We start from the raw sequence: 18,793 nt of genomic DNA, 5'->3' as shown, positions 1-18,793 counted from the left end.
AACCAAAAACCAAGTTTATGTATGCAGTCTGTCCATTTTTTTTTTGTGAAGCAAAATAATTTTATTGCAAGACATGTAGAGAGATGAGAGGTCAGAGAAAGAGAGAGACGTGTGTTCAAAATACAACATGGTATTCTGCGGCTGGGGCAACAGTAGAGCAGGTAGGGTGCTTACCTTGGACAAGCTGACTGGAGCTTAATCTCCAGCATTGCATACAGTCCCCCAAGCCTGCCAGGTCAGTCCCCCCAGTGCAGAGCCAGGAGTAAGCCCTGAGTACCACAGAAAGATGGAGAGATGGCTGTTTGAGCTCAGTGGGCTGAGCATATACTTCTCATGCAGAAGGCCCCGGTTTGATTCCCACACCACATGGTCCCCTAAACATTTCCAGCAGTGACACCTGGGCATAGAGCTGGGAGTATTCTCTGAGCACTGCTAGGATTGCTATAGAAAATAAAACAAAAAAGTCTTGAAGGTAAAAAATTTTCTTTTCCTGGATAAGTCCTCACTTTCTGTTGATTCTTATTAACTTGGAGACTATTTACCCGAATTACATAAACTACTAGCAAGCTATGCCTAAGATATTTTGATCTTGTATAATTTTAGCAGGAATACTGCTCATGAGTAATCACATTTACAAAGAAAAACTGTACAATAGTAGAGCACCTGCCTTGCACAGAGATGAACCAAGTTTGATATATGGCACCGCATACAGTCTCCCAAGCCTTCCAGGAGAGTCCTTGGATTCAATCCCTGGCACCCCATATACTTCACCGAACCCTCCATAAGTGATCCCTCAAAGCAGATCCCCAAGTACAGGCTTACTGGGTATGACACAAAAATAAAAACAAAAGAAAAACTATGCTTTAAAGTACCTGGATTTACTATAGCACTGCACCACTGTCATCCCATTGTTCATTGATTTGCTCAAGCGGGCACCAGTAACGTCTCCACTGTGAGACTTGTTACTGGTTTTGGCATATCGAATACGCCATGGATAGCTTGCCAGACTCTGCCATGCAGGCAGGATATTATCGGCAGCTTGTCTGGCTCTCCAAGAGGGATGGAGGAATTGAACCCGGGTTGGCCGCATGCAAGGCAAACGCCCTACCCGCTGTGCTATCATTCCAGCCCAAGTCACTATTATTTTGTTAAATTTGTTTTTCTGTTTTCATGGTCTTGTTTGTTTTTGAACCACTCCTGGTACTGCACAGGGTTACTCCTGAGTCTATGTTCAGGGATCACTCCTGGTGATGTTAAGAGGACCATCTATGGCGCCAAGAATTGAACCAGAGTCAACTACAGGCAAGGCCAGTGTTTTAACCACTGTACTTTCTATCCAATCTCCTAAATCATAGGTTTTGCTTCACAGAAGTGTACAGAACATTTTAATAATAAAATACCAGTAAGTTTATACAATATATGAAGTAATCAAAGATATATCACCATTTCTGGTAACCCATTTAGTAAATAAAAAACTATTAGAAACTAGTAAATGGCAGGGTACAGAATACAAAAATTTGTTGTATTTTTATATGTAAACAAGGGAACTAGTAGAGATAAAGGAAATAATCCCACTGACAATTTTATCGTAAGAATAAGATACTGGTGCCACAACAAAGCAGCTTACGAACTTGTGTCCTGAAACCTCTAAGAACTGTTAGAAAGAAGAGATATCTTTATATTACACGCTCATGAGTTCAAAGAATAATATTGTGAAAATGGTCACCCTATTCAAAGTATTATAAAATTCAATGCAATTCTTATAAAAATTATTATTCTTCAAGAAAAAAAAAAGAACAAAAATGACTGAAATTTGTATGAAACCAAAAAGACTCCAAATAGCCAATGCAATCCTGAGTAAAAAGATGAATGGAGGCATGGTTCTCCCTGATTTAAAAATATACCACTAACTCAAAATAATCAAAATAAAGTGGAATTAAAATAAGACAGACACAGACCTGTGAATCAGAATTGGGAGCCCAGAATTAAACCTTCTACATACAATATATGGAAAATTAAACTATCATAAAGGAGCCAAGAGGAAAAAAGTCAAATGCAAAAAATTAATTCCAAATGGACCAATGATTTGAATAGGCAGGATGTGGATTCAAGCACATCACTTGGATAGTTGAAGTTCCACTCTCTGAGGACACAAAATGGCCCAAAAGAATTCCTTGGGGTGGCCCTTGTCATCCTCAAGTACTACCAGGTGTGGCTCCTACAAAACAATAAAAATAAAAAGATCTTGAATATTAAATCTGAAATCATAAAAGATGTTTATGAGAACAAAGTAAAATAGTAGTTATGTCTTCAGCATTTCTAGTCCAACAGCAAGTCCCTGAACATAAAAATCAAACAAATGGGAATACATCAAAGTAAAATGCTTCAGCTCAGTTTACTATTTAAAACAAAGGCATACAGACTGGGGCAATCGTACAGCAGGTAGGGTGCTAGGCAGGAGTAAGCTCTGAGCACCACCTAGTATGATCCCCCAAAAAACAAAACACAAAGACATCCTATCAGTGGGAGAAAATATTTACATACCTTTTAAAGGATATTATATCTATTAAAGGATTAATATTCAGATATATAAGAAACTCACAGAAAACACCAACAAAATACCTACATGAAAAAAAATGAGAAGACAGTAGAAGCTTGAGGCACTTGCCTTGCATGTAGTCAACCCCAGTTAGATCCCTGGCATTACATGATTTCCCGAGTACCAATAGCAGGAGTGATCCCTGAGCACAGAACTGGGAGTAGACCCTGAACACAAAAGATGTGTATCATATTCTTGGACTCCCTCCACCAAAAAATTACAAAGAGAGAAAGGGGAGCTGAACAGACACTTCACCAAAACAAAAAGACATGTAGATTGCCAACAGCAACATTAAAAAAATGTTCAGTATCACCCATTGTAAGGAAAAATGCAAGACAAACTGTAATGAACTATCATGTCGTACCTGTAAGAATACCGTTTTTAGAAAGTGAAAAATAACAAGTCCAACCTCTGAAAAAATTTCTCAAAGTAGCAAAAACAGAGCTACTGTATGATCCTACAATTTCACTAATGTATATTCATTGAATAAAAAATAATCTAAAAATATATATGCACTCCTATATTCACTGACGCATTATTTACAACAGCCAACACATGGAAATATACTCCAAGTGCCCAAGTGAACAAAGAACTTATTGTACATATACACAACAGAATAGTATTTAGCAATAAGAAAATATGAAATCTTGCATTTTGCTACAACATGGACAAAAATAAAGGGGGGGGTGTCTTGCTAAGTGAAATAAATCAGAAGACAAATGTCAGCTGATCTCACTCATATGTGGGTTATAAACACAAAAAGCACAGGAGCAAAGTCAAAAGAAAACAAATCCTTGGATTCTAACCACAGAACTGAGGTTTCCAAAAAGAAAGTAGAAAAAAAAGCTGAAATGTGGAAGAACAATGGACTGTGGTGGAGGAATATTGAATGATAGGCAGATATGTCTAACATATACAGTCTTATAAGTCTATTACTCCAACTGAAAAAGAGTTGACAACTACAAACTGACTGGTTCTTTCACCAAAATTTCTCAGGATACTTGATTTAATAGTACGGCTAGCTCTTAATCTAATTATGCCTTTGTATACTAGTAAGTCCCAAGACTATCAACATTTACTTGAGGATGGCTAAACTACAAGGCTTATTCAATAGACGATCCTCTCTGTTCAGTATAAAGACCCCTACTGTCCAAATAAATAAGGATGGTTAAGAAAAAGAGTATAAGACATTGGATTTTTGAAACTTATGAGAAAATCAAATTTTAAAGATATACAGCAGGGCCAGAGCGATGGTACAGCGGGTAGGGCATCTGCCTTGCACATAGCTGACCTGTGTTCAATCCCCGATATTCCATATGGTTCCCCAAGCACTGCCAGGAGTAGTTCTTGAGTGCAGAGCCAGAAGTAACCCCTGAACATTGTTGGGTGTGACCCAAAAGGTAATAAATAAATAAACAAACAAACAAACAAATAAATAAATAAAGGTTATAAAAAGGGGAGGGGCCAGAGAGATAATACAGCGGACAGGGCATTGGCCTTGCACACAGCCAACCCGGGTTCAATCCCCGGCATCCCATATGGTCCCCCAAGCACCGCCAAGGTGTAATTCCTGAGTGCAGAACCAGGAATAAGTCCTGAACATTGCTGGGTGTGGCCCAAAAAGCAAATAAATAAATAAATAAATAAATAAATAATTTTTTAAAAATTAAAGAAAGAAAAGGGGAATACTGTATAAACAGAAATACTGAGTATATGTATCGTTAGTGAACAAATCAAAGGTCTAATGACTGAACTTAGTATCTTAAAAAATAAGTTAATTTCAGGTTCATGATTGTCAAAGTGATCAGGTAAACATACCAGATTTCCATTAGAAAACTGATGTACTACCATATCAAAATATGTGTAAGAATTTTTAGCTTGCTGCCAACCCGAATTTCTAATAAAAAAGTTGTTTTAAACCAAAAGTGACAGCTCAAAAGAAAGGAATACATGCTTTGCATTCAGGAGGAAACATCCCTGGCATCATGAGATTCCTCCATGTTCTGATTAGGGCAACCCCTAAGCACTAAGCTGGGAGCAATCTCTGAGCACTGTAAGGTGGGTATAATCCAAAAATTCTTTTTTTTTTTCTTTTTGGATCACATTCGGTGATGCACGGGGGTTACTCCTGACTTTGCACCCAGGAATTACTCCTGGAAGTGCTCAGGGGACCATATGGGATGCTGGGAATCGAACCTGGGTTGGCTGCGTACAAGGCAAACACCCTACCCGCTGTGCTATCACTCCAGCCCCAATCCAAAAATTCTTAAAAGCTGTTTTAACCTACTAAGCAGATGAAAAGCTGATTTTTCTTCTTATGCCAACAGATTTTGAATAATTTAAAAAAAGAGAGAGACTGGAGTCAGAGTGACAGTATAAGAAGTAGGGCATTTGCCTTGCACACAGGTCCCCAGAGCCTTCCAGGAGTGATCACTGAGCACAGAACCAGGAGTAAGTCTGAGCATCACCAGGTGTGGCCCAAAGACAAACAAAAATAGATGAAGCCCACTGTTAGAGCTAAACATGAAAGATCCTAAGAGTATTAAGGGCAGTTGCATAGCAAAAAAAAAAAAAACAATCAACAATAAATGCACAATTTCTTAGAAACATATTTTATTCCAAGCCTGAGTCAGGAAAAAACAGAAAACCCAAACAGACCCCTAAAATTAGTAAAACAGATAGTAACCAAAAGCCTCCCCTACAAAAAAAAAACCTCAGGACTACAGTGCTTTAGCAGTAAATTCTTCCAAATGATCAAATAACATCTCTCCTTCATGGGGCTAGAAAAATAGTATAGCAAGATGCTTGTCTTGCATGTGACTGCCCTGGGTTTGAAACTAGCACTGCATATGGCCACCCAAGCACCAACAGGAATGATTCCTGAGCACAGGAGCTAGAAGTTAGCCCAAACCACTGCAGGATGTGGCCCCCAAACCAAAACACCAAAAACAAAATCAAACAGTACAAATACTTATCAAATATTTCCATAAAGTTGGAAAGGGAAAACTACCAAAAACGTTCTATGAACCCAACAATACCTTTATTATAAAACCAGTATGAAAAAAAGAAAAAACTGTAGATTAAAGGTTTCCCAACTTACTTGTCCTTCTCCCCTCCTTCAGAAAAAAAGATCACTTACCTCCTCTAGAAATTTATGTCCTTTAAACAAACAGAAAGAACACCTTTTACATTTGAGACTACTAGCATGCCCTGGATTCTAGCTCCTCCCAGTGGGTGTTAGTGACCTCTTTGGGAAATATTGCTCTGAAAAAGTATCTCTGACAAATATGGATGTAAAAATATTCAACTAACAGCAAAATGAATTTAACAGTACATTAAAAAAATTATACATCATGATCAAGCAGGATTAATTCAAGAGAAGTGGATGGTTTTACATTCACAAATCAGTAACACAATGCACTCACTACACACCAACAAGGGGATAAAACTTACCTGAACATTTCAATACACACAGCTTTTGACAAGATTCAACATTTTTTATAATTAAAAAAAAAACTTTAACGTACAGAAATCCAAAACCGAGAGACCTCATTTCTCTTCACAACAGGTCTGACTCTAGTGGGGTACTCCTAACAATAATAGTGAGGTTTGTGTTGAAATATTGAATGTAACGAAAGTAAACAGAAAGTAAAGCGAAACTTATCAGTTACAATGTGGGGGGGGCGGGGGACGGGGGGGGGGCCGAGATGGGAGGTGTACTGTATGGGTTTTTTTTTTTTTTTTTGGTGGTGGGATATGGGCACTGGTGAAGGGATGGTTGTTTCAGCAATGTATAACTGAAACTTAAGCCTGAAAGCATTGTAATTTTCCACATAGTGATTCAATAAAATAAAATTCTTATTAAAAAAAAAAACTTTAACAAAATGAGTGTAGAAGGAATATAACTATATAAAGCAGCTATATAGGATTAATCCACAGTCAAGAGTGAAAAATTGAAAAAAAAATTCCTCTATGATCAAGAACAAAGCACTGATGTCCAATTACACTCAATACAATGTTGAAGGGCTGGAGCACAGCAGATAGGGCGTTTGCCTTGCACGTGGCCCACCTGGGTTCCATTCCCCTGCCCCTCTCAGAGAGCCCAGCAAGCTACCCAGAGTATCCAGCCCACATGGCAGAGCCTGGCAAGCTACCCATGGAGTATTTGATATGCCAAAAACAGTAACAAGTCTCACAATGGAGATGTTACTGGTGCCCACTTGAGCAAATCGATGAGCAATGGAATGACAGTGACAGTGATAATGTTGAAAGACCTAGCAAGAACAATTAGACAAGCAAAGAATATAATGAAAAAATAACTGGAAAGGATGAAATTAAATTATCATTATTTATTGATGACATAACATGTAGAAAATCTTGAAGATCTCAGTTTAAAAAAAAGAACTATGATAAAGAAATCAGAAAAATAGGCCCAGCAGTCTGAGTATATGATCTGCGCGTGGCAGGCCTGGGTTTGATCCATGGGTACTACATACATGGTTCCCCAAGCACAGTGTGAATAAACCCTGAGTACTGTTCAGTGTAGCCCCCCAAAACAAAACCTACTAGGAATAACATGTCAGTAAAGTGGCAGGCTACAAAACTGATTTTTAAAATCTGCTGCATTCCAAATGCAATAAATGAACTAGTAGAAAGAGGTATCAGGAAAATACCACTATCAACAGCATTGACAAAATTTAAATACACTGGTTATTTTACTTCGGGGCGGGGGGGTCAAACCTGACAGTGCTCAAGGCTTATTTCTGGCTCTGTGTGCAGGGGACAATTTGTGGTGCCAGAAGTCTACTGGGGTCAGTTATGTGCAAGGCAAGCACCATTTAACCTCTGTAGTATCTCTCTAGCCGTGCCTTGGAATATTGTTTTTCTTTTGGTTTCTGGACCATACCCAGCAATGTTCAGGGGTTATTCCTGGCTCTGCACTCAGAAATCATTCCTGGTGGGGCTTGGGGCCACACAGGATGCTGGAGATGCAGGTTGGCCATGTGCAAGGCAAACACTCTATTTCTATTGCTCTGGCCCCTGCCTTGGAAAAAAAAATTTTTTTTTTGAAGATGACTTGTTGTTTTGTTTTGTGTCACACCCAGTGATGCACAAGGGTTATTCCTAGCTTTGCGCTCAGGAATTACTCCTGGTAGTGCTCAAGGGACCATATGGGATGCTGGGAATCGAACCCGGGTTGGCAGTGTGCAAGGTAAACACTCTACCCACTGTGCTATCACTCCAGCCCCTGCCTTGGAAATTTTTATCTAAAGAAGTAAGACCTGAATACAGATACTTTCAAAAGAAAGTGAAGACAAAACAAAAAGATTGAAAGATTAAAAGATTGAAAGATCTTCTGTTTTCATAAATGAGAAGTGTTAGCATTAAATGGCTATATTTCCTAAATTAATAGTAAACGGGTGTTTGGGTCTGGAAGTTTGGTAAATCTGCTGTAAAGCTAAAGGACACTGCTTTCTGTATAATTCCTTCTTTGATCTTACTGTGTTCAGTGTACTATTCCTATTTTTTTTCATCATTTTGATGAGAATGTGTTGTTCTTTTGATCTGTTCCAATCTCTGTGACGTGAGATGATAGTTCATTATTGTTTTGATTTGCATCTCCCTGATAATTAATGATGTAGAGCACTTGATTTCATGTGCCTTTTGGTCATCATATTTCTTCTTTGAGGAATTTTCTGTTCACTTCTCATTTTTTAATGAGGTTGGATTTTTTTTAATTCCACCAGTGTCTTGTATATCTTGGATATTAACCTCTTATCAGATGAGTGTTGGATAAAGTTATTCCCATTCTGTGGGCTGTCTTTCCATGCTGGTAATCATTTCTGTTGAAGTGCAGAAGCTTCTGCGTTTAATGTAGTCCCATTTGTTTAACATTACTTCGACTTGCTTGGTCAGTGGTATTTCATCCTTGAAGATACCTTTAGCTTCAATGTCATGCAGAGTTCTGCCTACATTTTCTGATTGTATCTTATGAATTCAGGTCTAATATTAAGGCAGCTGACCTCCATTACCCAACCACCACCACGCTCTATGCCGCTTTTCACATGCTCAGGCCGAGCCTCACATATGAGTGAACATATTCCTGGACTGACACATCATAAGACACTCCCTACCCATTTTCCATAATTACCAGACCATATTTGATGGGGTTCAGATGGTAGGCAACAAATCATAGAGGAAAAATATATATATATATATATATATATATATATATATGCCTCTCGGAGAGCACGGCAAGCTACTGAGAGTATCCAGCCCGCACAGCAGAGCCTGGCAAGCTCCCTGTGGCATATTTGATATGCCAAAAGCAGTAACAAGACCCTGAAAGAGCCTCCAATACGGGAGCATTAGGAAAGATGAGTAAGGAAAGGTTACTAAAATCTCAGGGCTGGGATGACAAATGGAGGCGTTACTGGCACCCGCTCGAGTAAATCGTGAACAACAGGATGACAGTGATACAATGATATCAAAGTATTTAAGCCATTTTGATTTGATTTTTGTGCACAGCATTACAAAGAGGTCTGAGTTTTATTATTTTTTTTACATGTAGCTGACCAGTTTTCCCAACACCACTTGTTGAAGAAGTTTTCCTTGCTCCACTTCATATTTTTTGCTCCTTTACTGACCATATACATGAGGGTCTGTCTCAGGATATTCAAGTCCATTCCACTGACCTGAGGGTCTGTCTTTATTCCAATATAATACAGTTTTAATTACTACTACTTTGTAGTACAGTTTGAAGTTGGGAAAAGTGATGCCTCCCATCTTCTTTTTCCCCAAGAACTGCTTTAGCTCCTAGAGGTGGGGGTGGGGGGGGTACTATTCCACATACAAATTTCAGGAATGTTTGATCTATTTCTTTAAAAAATGACACAGGCATACTTACTGGGACTTTACTGAATCTGTATAATGCTTTGGGTATAGGGGAACTATTGCCATTTTTATGATATTAATCCTCCCAATCCATGAACAAGAGACGTGTTTTCACTAGCTTGTGTCCTCTTTTATTTAAGTAGAGTTTTGTAATTTTTTTTATAGGTCTTTCATCTCTCTAGTTAAGCTGATTCCATGGTACTTGATCTGACGCACAATTGTGAACAGGATTGTTTATTAAATATCTCTTTCTTCTCTTTCATTGTTTGTATATAGGAAAGCCATGGATTTCTACATATTAATTTGTAGCCTGACATTTTACTATACAAATCTATTGTTTCTAGGAGATTCTTGGTAGAGTTTTTAAGGTTTTCTAAATATAGTATCATGTCGGGCTAGAGCGATAGCAGAGTGGGTAGGGCGTTTGCCTCACATGCAGCCGACCCAGGTTGAATTCCTCTGCCCCTCTCAGAGAGTCCGGCAAGCTACTGAGAGTATCTTGCCTGCACGGCAGAGCCTGGCAATCTACTCGGGGCATATTCAATATGCCAAAAACAGTAACAACTAGTCTCACAATGGAGATGTTACTGGTGCCCGCTTGAGCAAATTGATGAGCAACGGGATGACAGTGACAGTATCGTGTCATCTGCAAAGAGTGAAGCTTAACTTCTTCCTTTCCTATCTGTACACCCTTGATATTTTTTCTGCCCAATTGCTATGGCAAGTACTTTCAGTACTACATTGAATATCAGAGGCAAGGATATGCAACCTTTTCTTCTGCCTGATTTTAGAGAAAAGGCTTTTAATTTTTCCAAATTGAAAATTATGTTTTCCATGGACTTGTGGCAAATGTTGAGGAAAGTTCCTTCAATTCCCATTTTGTTGAGAATTTTATTGTCAGTGGGTGCTGGATCTTGTCAAATGCTTTGTCTGTAACTACTGATGTTTTTTCTTTTACTGATATGGTATATTGATTGACTTGTGTATATTAAACTATCCTTGCTTTCCTGCGGTGAATCCTACTTAGTCATGGTGTATGATATTTTAATAAATTGTTGTTAGTATTTTGTTGAGGATCTTTGCATCTGTGTTCATCAAGGATACTGGCATGTAATTCTCTTTTGTGGTGTCTCTGCCTGCTTTGGATATTAGGGTGTTTGCTTCATAGAACCTGTTTGGGCAAGTCTTCAATTTCCTGAAAGAGCCTGAAAAGGATTAGCAGTAGATCCCCTTTACAAGTTTATCTGGGTCTGGGATTTTGTTTTGGAGAAGACTTTTGATTACCATTTAAATTCCCTTGACAGTGATAGTTCTATTTAGGTATTTCAAATCTTGGTTCAGCCTTGGAAGGTATAGGAATCCAAAAAATATATTTCTTCTAGGGTCTCCCATTTCATGGCATAAAGAGTCTGAAAGTAATTTTTGATGACCCTTTGAATTTTTGTGGTATATGTTGTGTTGTCCCCTTTTCATTTCTGATTTGGTTTATTTTATTTATTTTCTCTCTTTCTTTGTAAGTCTAACGCTAGATGTTAATTGATTTTATTGTTTTTAAAATACTAGCACTTGGTTTCATTAATCTTTTGACTTTTAGGGGGTATTCCAGTTGATTAATTTCTACTCTAAGTTTTCTTATTTCTTTCCTCCTGCCTGCTCTGGCCTCCTTTTATTGGTCATTTTCCAGTTTCTTAAGTTGTGCAGTTAAGTTACTTATGTGGGCCTGTCATTCCTTCCTGATGAATGCTTAGATAGCAATAACTTTTTTCTTAACACCAATTTTGCTGTATCCCACAAGTTGTGGTAGGTAGTGTCCTCATTCTCGTTTATTTTCATGAATCTTTAAATTCCCTCTTTGACTTCCTCTGATCCACTGGTTGTTTAGTAATGGGCTATTTAATTTGAGTTGTTTCTCCATTTCTTTTTGTGATTAACTTCTACTTTCAGTGCACCAATGCTCTGAGAAAATAGTTGATATGATGCTCTTGACTTCATGGAGGTATGTTTTATGTTCAAGCATGTGGTCTACTCTGGAGAATGTCCCATGTGTATTCAGCCTTTTGAGGATGAAAGGTTTATATATATATATATATATATATATATATATATATATATATATATGCCCTTTCTTCAATTTCTTGACCTCAAATGAAGTACTTTCTTGCTGAGCTTTAGTTTAGTTGCTCTATCAAGAGGCGAAAACGTGGTGCTGAAATCTCCAACTACTATTGTGTTGCTATCAATGTCTTTCTTCAAGTCTATTAGTAGTTGTTTTAAGTATTTTTTCTGGTCCCTCATGATATACACGTACATTTAGGAATGTGAGTTCTTGCTTATGTACATGTCCCTTGATTATTAAGAAATGCCCTTCTTCCAAGCTTTTTCAGCCTTAAGATCATATTGTCAGATACTAGTACAGCCACCCCAAACTTTCTGAGGGAGTTATTTGCTTGCAGAATTTCCCAACCTTTGACTTTTGAGTCTGTGTTTGATCTGACTGTTCAAATATGTGTCCTGCAGACAGAGTGATGGGTTCAATTTTCTTTTGATGCATTTAGTCCAATGACATTGAGAGATTGTTATTAAGCTCTGTGCCATCTTTTTACAGGAATTTGGCACATTTGTGGGGCCTGTCATGTCTTAAAGTAGCCTACTTAGTTCATCCTGTAATGATGGTTTCGAAGCTATAAGGTTCCTGAGTTGTTTATCTGTGAAGTTGTATACTGTTCCTTCAAATCTGAATGAGTGTCTGGCTGAGTAAAGTATTCTTGGTGAGGCATCCATTTCATTGAGACTTCACTATATCCTATCACTGTCTTCAGTACTGGAGGGTTTTATCTGATAAGTCTGCTGTAAATCTTAAGGATAGTCCTTTGTATGTAATTTCCTTCTTTGATCTTGCTGCTTTCAGTATTCGATCTCTAGTTTTCATCATTTTGATGAGGATGTGTCCTGGAGTATTTTTAATCGGATTTCTTTTAGCTGACACTTTGGGACTCATGAATCTGGGTGCATGCACTCTTCAGCAATGATGGTGCTTCATCGGGGTTTTTCTTCCTGCCCCTCTGGGACCCCAATGAGTCTTATGTTGTTCCTCATAAATTCATCCCAAAAGATAAGTCATCTTTTGACTTATCTTCTGCTGTTGTCTGGATTTTTTTTTTGGGAGGGGTCATACCCGGTGATGCACAGGGGTTACTCTTGACTCATTCACTCAGGAATTACTCCTAGCGGTGCTCGAGGGACCATTTGGGATGCTGGGAATTGAATCCGGGTCAGCCGTATGCATGGCAAATGCCCTGCATGCTGTGCTATCACTTCAGCCTCTGGAGGTTTTCTGGACCTCGTCTTGGAAGTCACTGATTCTGTCCTTAGCAGCAATTATCCTGTTGCTGAGGCCTTCCAGTCAGTTTTTCATTTCACCTATTAAGTTTTTCAGATCTCTCTCTCTTTTTGAGTCACAAGCGTGATGCACAGGGGTTACTCCTGGATCATGCACTCAGGAATTAATCCTGGTGGTGCTCGGGGGACCATATGGGATGCTGGGAATCAAACCCGGGTCGGCTGCGTGCAAGGCAAACACCCTACCCACTGTGCTATTGCTCCAGCCCCTAGAGCTCTCATTTCTGTCTGTAGTTTATTCACTTGTTTTATTGATTCAGGTCCATTCCATTGTTTCTTTGATCTCCTTTTACATCCTCAACAATTCCTCTCTAAGTTCCTTATCAGAGAGGCTAAGCTCATTATTTAGCTCATTATTACTGGTTGAGTCTTCCAGGAAGTAGAATCGTCACTCACTAAGCCTGGTGAGGGTTCTGAATTGCTTTACCATTGAGAACTTTGCAGTCTGGAGTCCTTTCTACTTTGATGTTGTGTGGTTAGGTGACTATAACTAGGATGTCTTCATATATTTAAAGTGAATTATGGAGAGGTAAAGATATATGCAACTGCTCCACTATATTCTGCACCCATATGGGTGGGGTACAATCCTGACCTGGGGGCAAAATGGTAATTCTAAGCAAAAAGCAGGACCTCCAACCCAGAGCTGCTGAACCTCCTCCTGAACCTCCTCTATGTTCTGGGACTGTGGCTTGGCAGAGCCAAGCCAGGGAAGCTAAGCAGCCCCTCTTCCTTTTCCACTTCACGGGCAGGGGGGTAAAAGCAGCAATCCTGAGTTAAAAGAAAGACCTCCGACACAACTGAACTTCCTCAGTTTTCTAGGCCTATGGCTATCCTGATGATTCTTATGCTGCGCCTCTTGAACTCATTCCAAAGCTTTCTTGCCAGTTGTTCATTTCTTTTGAGGCTTTTTTACATCTTCTATTAACTGGAGGTTTTCTGCACCTCATTCTGGAGCTTACTGACTCTGAACTCAGCAGCTATTAACTTTGTTGGTGAGGCCTTTCTGTGAGTTTTTCATTTTGCCTACCAGATTTTCCAGTTCTATTATTTCTTTTTGTAGTTTTCTTCTCATTTCTGCTCTAGTTTACTGGTCTGTTCCATTTGTTTCTTTGCGCTCTTAAAACATCCTCAGCATTTCCTTTCTAAAGTCCTTATCAGAGAGGTTATAGAGTTTGCTAGTACAAGATCAATCACCAGAGCTACCATTTTCATTCACTAAGCATGGTGGGGTTCTGCATTACTTTCTCATTGTGACTTTTTGCTGCTGGAGGTGTTTCTTGTAAGTTGTTCTGTGGCTAGGTGACTGAAGCTAGGATATCTTTGTATCTCACAGTGAGATATGAAGAGGTGTACCAATGTGGTACTGGAGATTGGACCACGGTTGGCCACATGCAAGGAATATACCTTAATCCCTGTACTATCTTTCTATCCAATGTTTTTATTTTTTATATGGGAATCAGATTCAGCAGTGCTAGGGAAGGATGTTATTGCAGGCGTAGGGGGATGATATAAAGAGGGATTCACAGTTTCTTGTATCAGCAGTCACTCTCAACAAAGATTAAGATTTAATATAAAAATTATCAGTTTTTTAAGTGATTGCTTAATTCTCTGGGTCCCAGTCTTTGTTATAAATAAAATGGTATGTAAGTATCATAAATGTATATTCCTAGGCCCTAAAACAGGATTCTTTCCTGATAAGCCTAGAATAAGCAAAGATCTCCAGAAAATTAATACCAATGAAGGAAATGGGAGATAGGAACTTGTTATCACCTTGAACAAATAATCTCTGCATAGTCACCCCTAACTTTAAATCTATGAACTCTATTCTACTCTTCTACTTTTTTTTTTTTTGCAGTTCCAAGAATTGAACCTAGGGCCTCATATATGCAAGACAAGTTCTCTACCACTAATCCATCCTTAGATTCTATAATTCTATTCTAAAACTATACAAATCTATATAAAACTCAGCTAATTTAAAACTTATAATTCACTTAATACTTCCAGAAATCTAGGAAAATTTTGGAAATTATTTAAACATGTTATTCTTTGTAGCTTCAAATAATCTGGTTTAGTATTTAAAATATTACAAAACAAATTTCACTATGATATTACATTATGAACTGATACATTGGTGATAATGCATTTGGATCCAGAAATTATTATGGGCACACAAATTTATACAAGCTACTCTGAAAAATAGCTTCTAGAAATCTGAACAACATGAATCTTAATTTTTTTTTAACATTTACCTTTTTTCTTCTTTTGCTCTCAGCTGCTCTTCCTGTCTCAAAACTTGAACCATTATAGATTCAAAAACTCCACTTGTCAAGCCTGCCAAACTTCGTGATGTTGACCGGCGCCTTGTTGAAGTACATGCAGTTCCCTTTTCATCCTCCAATCCATAATAGCCTCTAGACGTAACTGCTATCGTTGTCTTTTCTCTCAAGTGCCTTGGAGAAGAATAAGTCAATCACAAGGTCAAATTTTCTGGGTAAGCAATAATCCTCCCTTAACCAGCATTTAAAAAGAATGTCTTTTGCTAATCACATTATAATTAATTTCCTTGAGCTATTAATTCTCTTTACATATCTGACTCTGCCTATCAATGACATGGGAAAACAAACTAAATACAAAAAATAAATGGGAGGGGAAAAAACATTATGCTGTGGTTGAAATGAAGTACAGAGGGCAGGGCACTTGCCTTGCATGCCTCTAATCAAGATTTTATCACCAGTATCCCAAATAGTCTCCCAATCTCTCCCTGAATACAAAGCCAGATGTAAATCCTGAACATAGCCAGGTATGGCCCCAAAACACACACACACACACACACACACACACTCCTCTCTCTCTGTCTCCCCCTCCTGTGTGTATACACAAACCTTGAAGTTTAGAAATGAAGTATTATGAAACTAAGTTGTAAGCTGTAAATACCACAATAAATGATAAAGTTTAGAAACCTAACTAAACACAAAAACAACCTAGGATTCTGAGGTCCATTTTAATCTCAATACAAAGACTCATTCATAATAATTCAAGATGCTAATCTAATGAACAACTTTGTAACTGTCTGCCTGAGATTCAATTAAAAAAAAAAAGACCATGATGACTTTGAACAAGGCACTTTTATTTTTGTCAGTGTCAGGAACTGAACCCACAGAGATGAGGCATGTATTCTACCCCTAAGCCACAACCAAGCTCCAGAATGAGTTTAGTTACTAATAAATCCTCTAACTAATTAAAAATAATTGATAAAAGTCACTTTAAATGGAAAAAGACATTATATAAACCTTACTAAGTTTAGAACTGGAGTATGTTCTAAATGCAGGAGCCCTGAGTTCAATCCCACACCCCACATGGTCTCCCCAGCACAATTCTGGGAATACCACTCTGAGCACTTCTTGGTGCAGCTACCCACCAAAAAAAAAAAAACCCTTGTAAAGTTTTTTTTTTTTGCTTTTTGGGTCACACCTGGCGATGCACAGGGGTTACTCCTGGCTCTGCACTCAGGAATTACCCCTGGCTGTGCTCAGGGGACCATATGGGATGCTGGGATTTGAACCCGGGTCGGCCGCGTGTAAGGCAAACGCCCTACCCGCTGTGCTATCTCTCCAGCCCCCCCTTGTAAAGTTTTTGAATTCCCAAAACTTGGAAAGTTTTTGCATCTAGATTAAAACTTATTTACATATTAGTATCTATATTAGTATTAGTATCAGTATTAGTATTTCTGTATTAGTATCTAGAATTACAAAAAGCATGAGAAGGTGGAAGATATATTCTACACCTTTGTAAAATATTCCAGAGCCTCACTTTGTGTATATTGCTTCTATAACGGCAAAACTTGTATTTCAAATAATGCAATCAATATTCTGAGTAAGAATTTAGGAAAAATACATGTTGATCCTTTAGTCCTATTTTCCTGCCTTCCTAGAAGCTTTCTTTAATATGAAATGGGCTAGGTGCACAGATCACTGAAAGTTAAACTTTCACAAATGAAATACAGTCAAACTTCAGCCCATCTTGGACTATGTTCACGATGATTTATTACTCTAAATAGGTTAACTTTATATAGTGGTTTATTATTCTAATAGAGTAACAATCTTACTATTAGGATATCTAGATTCTACAAATAGCATGACAAGTTCTACTAACTGTGACTCTTTAGTAGAAGGCGATAACAAGGCTATCACATTCTCTATTCATCTTTCAATGAGAAAACACCATTCTTTTATTTTTTTAGATTTTTAAAATATACTTTATTGAATCACCATAAGATAAACTGTTGGAAAGCGGTTCTTGATTGAGTTTCAGTCATACACTGCTCCAACACTCACCTCTCCACCAATCTACATTTCCCACCACCAGTATCCCCAGTTTCCCTCCTACTACCCCACAACTACCTGCAATACCAGCCTGCCTCTATGACAGAAACTTTTCTCCTTTGAGCACTGCGGTTTGCAATACAGATACTGAAAGTTTACCATGCCCTTTACCTACTTTCAACACTCAGTTATTGTCCAGAATGATCATTTCCAACTGTTATTATCAAACTGGTCCCTTCTCTATGTTATCTACCCTCTGCCTCATACACACTTGTGGTAGATTCCAACCACTGAACAGTCCTTCTGGCCACTGTTTTCCCTAGCTTTAAATATTAGTCTCATACTTTTCTTTTTATTTATCACAAATGAATGCAGTCATTCTAAACCTGGCCCTCTCCTAACTCCTTTCATTCAGCATAATACATACTCTCCATGTCCATCCATTTATAGGCAAACTCCATGACTTCATTTTTCCTAGCAGCTGTGTAGTATTCCACTGTGTACCCAAGTTTCTTTATTCAATCATCTGTCCTTGAGCACTCAGGTTGTTTCTAGATTCTGGCTGTTGTGAACAGTGCAGCGATGAACATAGGAGTGCACATGGTGTTTCTGCTGTGTGTTTTTGGGCCCCCAGAGTAAATTCTAAGAAGTGGTATTGCTGGATCAAATAGAAGCTCAATTTCTAGTTTTTTGAGGAATGTTCATATTGTTTTCCAAAAAGGCTAGACCAGTCGGCATTCCCACCAGTAATGAAGGAGAGTCCCTTCCTCCCCGCATCCGTGCCAGCACTGGTTGTTCTTGTTCTTTTGGATGTGTGACAGCCTCTGTGGTGTGAGATATTTCACTGGTTTTGATTTGCATCTCCCTAATGATTAATAATAAAGAGCATTTTTTTGTGTGCCTTTCGGCTATTTGTATTCCTTCTCTGAGGAAGCTTCCATTCATTTTTTTCTCTCCATTTTTTGACAGGGCTGGATGTTTTTTTCTTGAAAAGTTCTACCAGTGCCTCCTATATCTTTGATGTTAGCCTATTTTCAGATGAATATTCGTATTCAAAATAGTATTTTCCCACTTCATGGACTGTCTTTATATCTTGGTCACTATTTCTTTTGAGATGCAGAAGCTACTTGGTTTAATGTAGTCCCATTTGTTTATTTTGCTTCCACTTGCTTGGTCAGTGGTGTTTCATGTTTGAGATTGCTGTTAGCTTCAATGTTATCACAAAGTAGATTTCTAATGGCAAACATAATGTAGTACATACAGAGATTTACTCTGTATATAGATACTCTGTATATAGATTTACCTGAAATATAGATAATATTATAAGTCAATGTTACTACAATAAACAAAATTGGGAGGTCATGCCTAAAAGTGCTCAGGGCTTACTTACTCCTGGCTTTATGCTCAGTGGCCAGTCCTGGTGTTGCCTGCGGACTATATGCTGGGTGAGGGATCTGGTGGGGATAAGCAGCACACAAGGCAAGCACTTAACTCCTGGACTAAATTATATCTTAGGCCCAAACTTTTTTTAAAAAAATTTTTATTAGTGAATCACCCTGAGATAAAGTTATAAACTTTC

At 38.3% G+C, this 18,793-nt stretch overlaps 1 protein-coding gene across 2 annotated transcripts in view; it reads right to left on the bottom strand.

Moving 5' to 3' along the window:
- The window catches only part of KIAA2026 (KIAA2026 ortholog), a 95,147-nt gene that overhangs the window by 56,905 nt on the left and 19,449 nt on the right, over positions 1 to 18,793 (bottom strand). For both annotated transcript variants that reach the window (XM_004600145.3, XM_055130689.1), the window contains exon 2: positions 15,142 to 15,342. In XM_004600145.3, the coding sequence (XP_004600202.2) occupies positions 15,142 to 15,342 (201 nt within the window). The remainder of the gene's footprint in view (positions 1 to 15,141; positions 15,343 to 18,793) is intronic.

Source organism: Sorex araneus, chromosome 1, assembly GCF_027595985.1.
Source record: "Sorex araneus isolate mSorAra2 chromosome 1, mSorAra2.pri, whole genome shotgun sequence".
NCBI classification, from domain to species: domain Eukaryota; kingdom Metazoa; phylum Chordata; class Mammalia; order Eulipotyphla; family Soricidae; genus Sorex; species Sorex araneus.
Note: the sequence above shows the minus strand (reverse complement) of the source record. Positions and strands in the feature narration are given on the sequence as shown.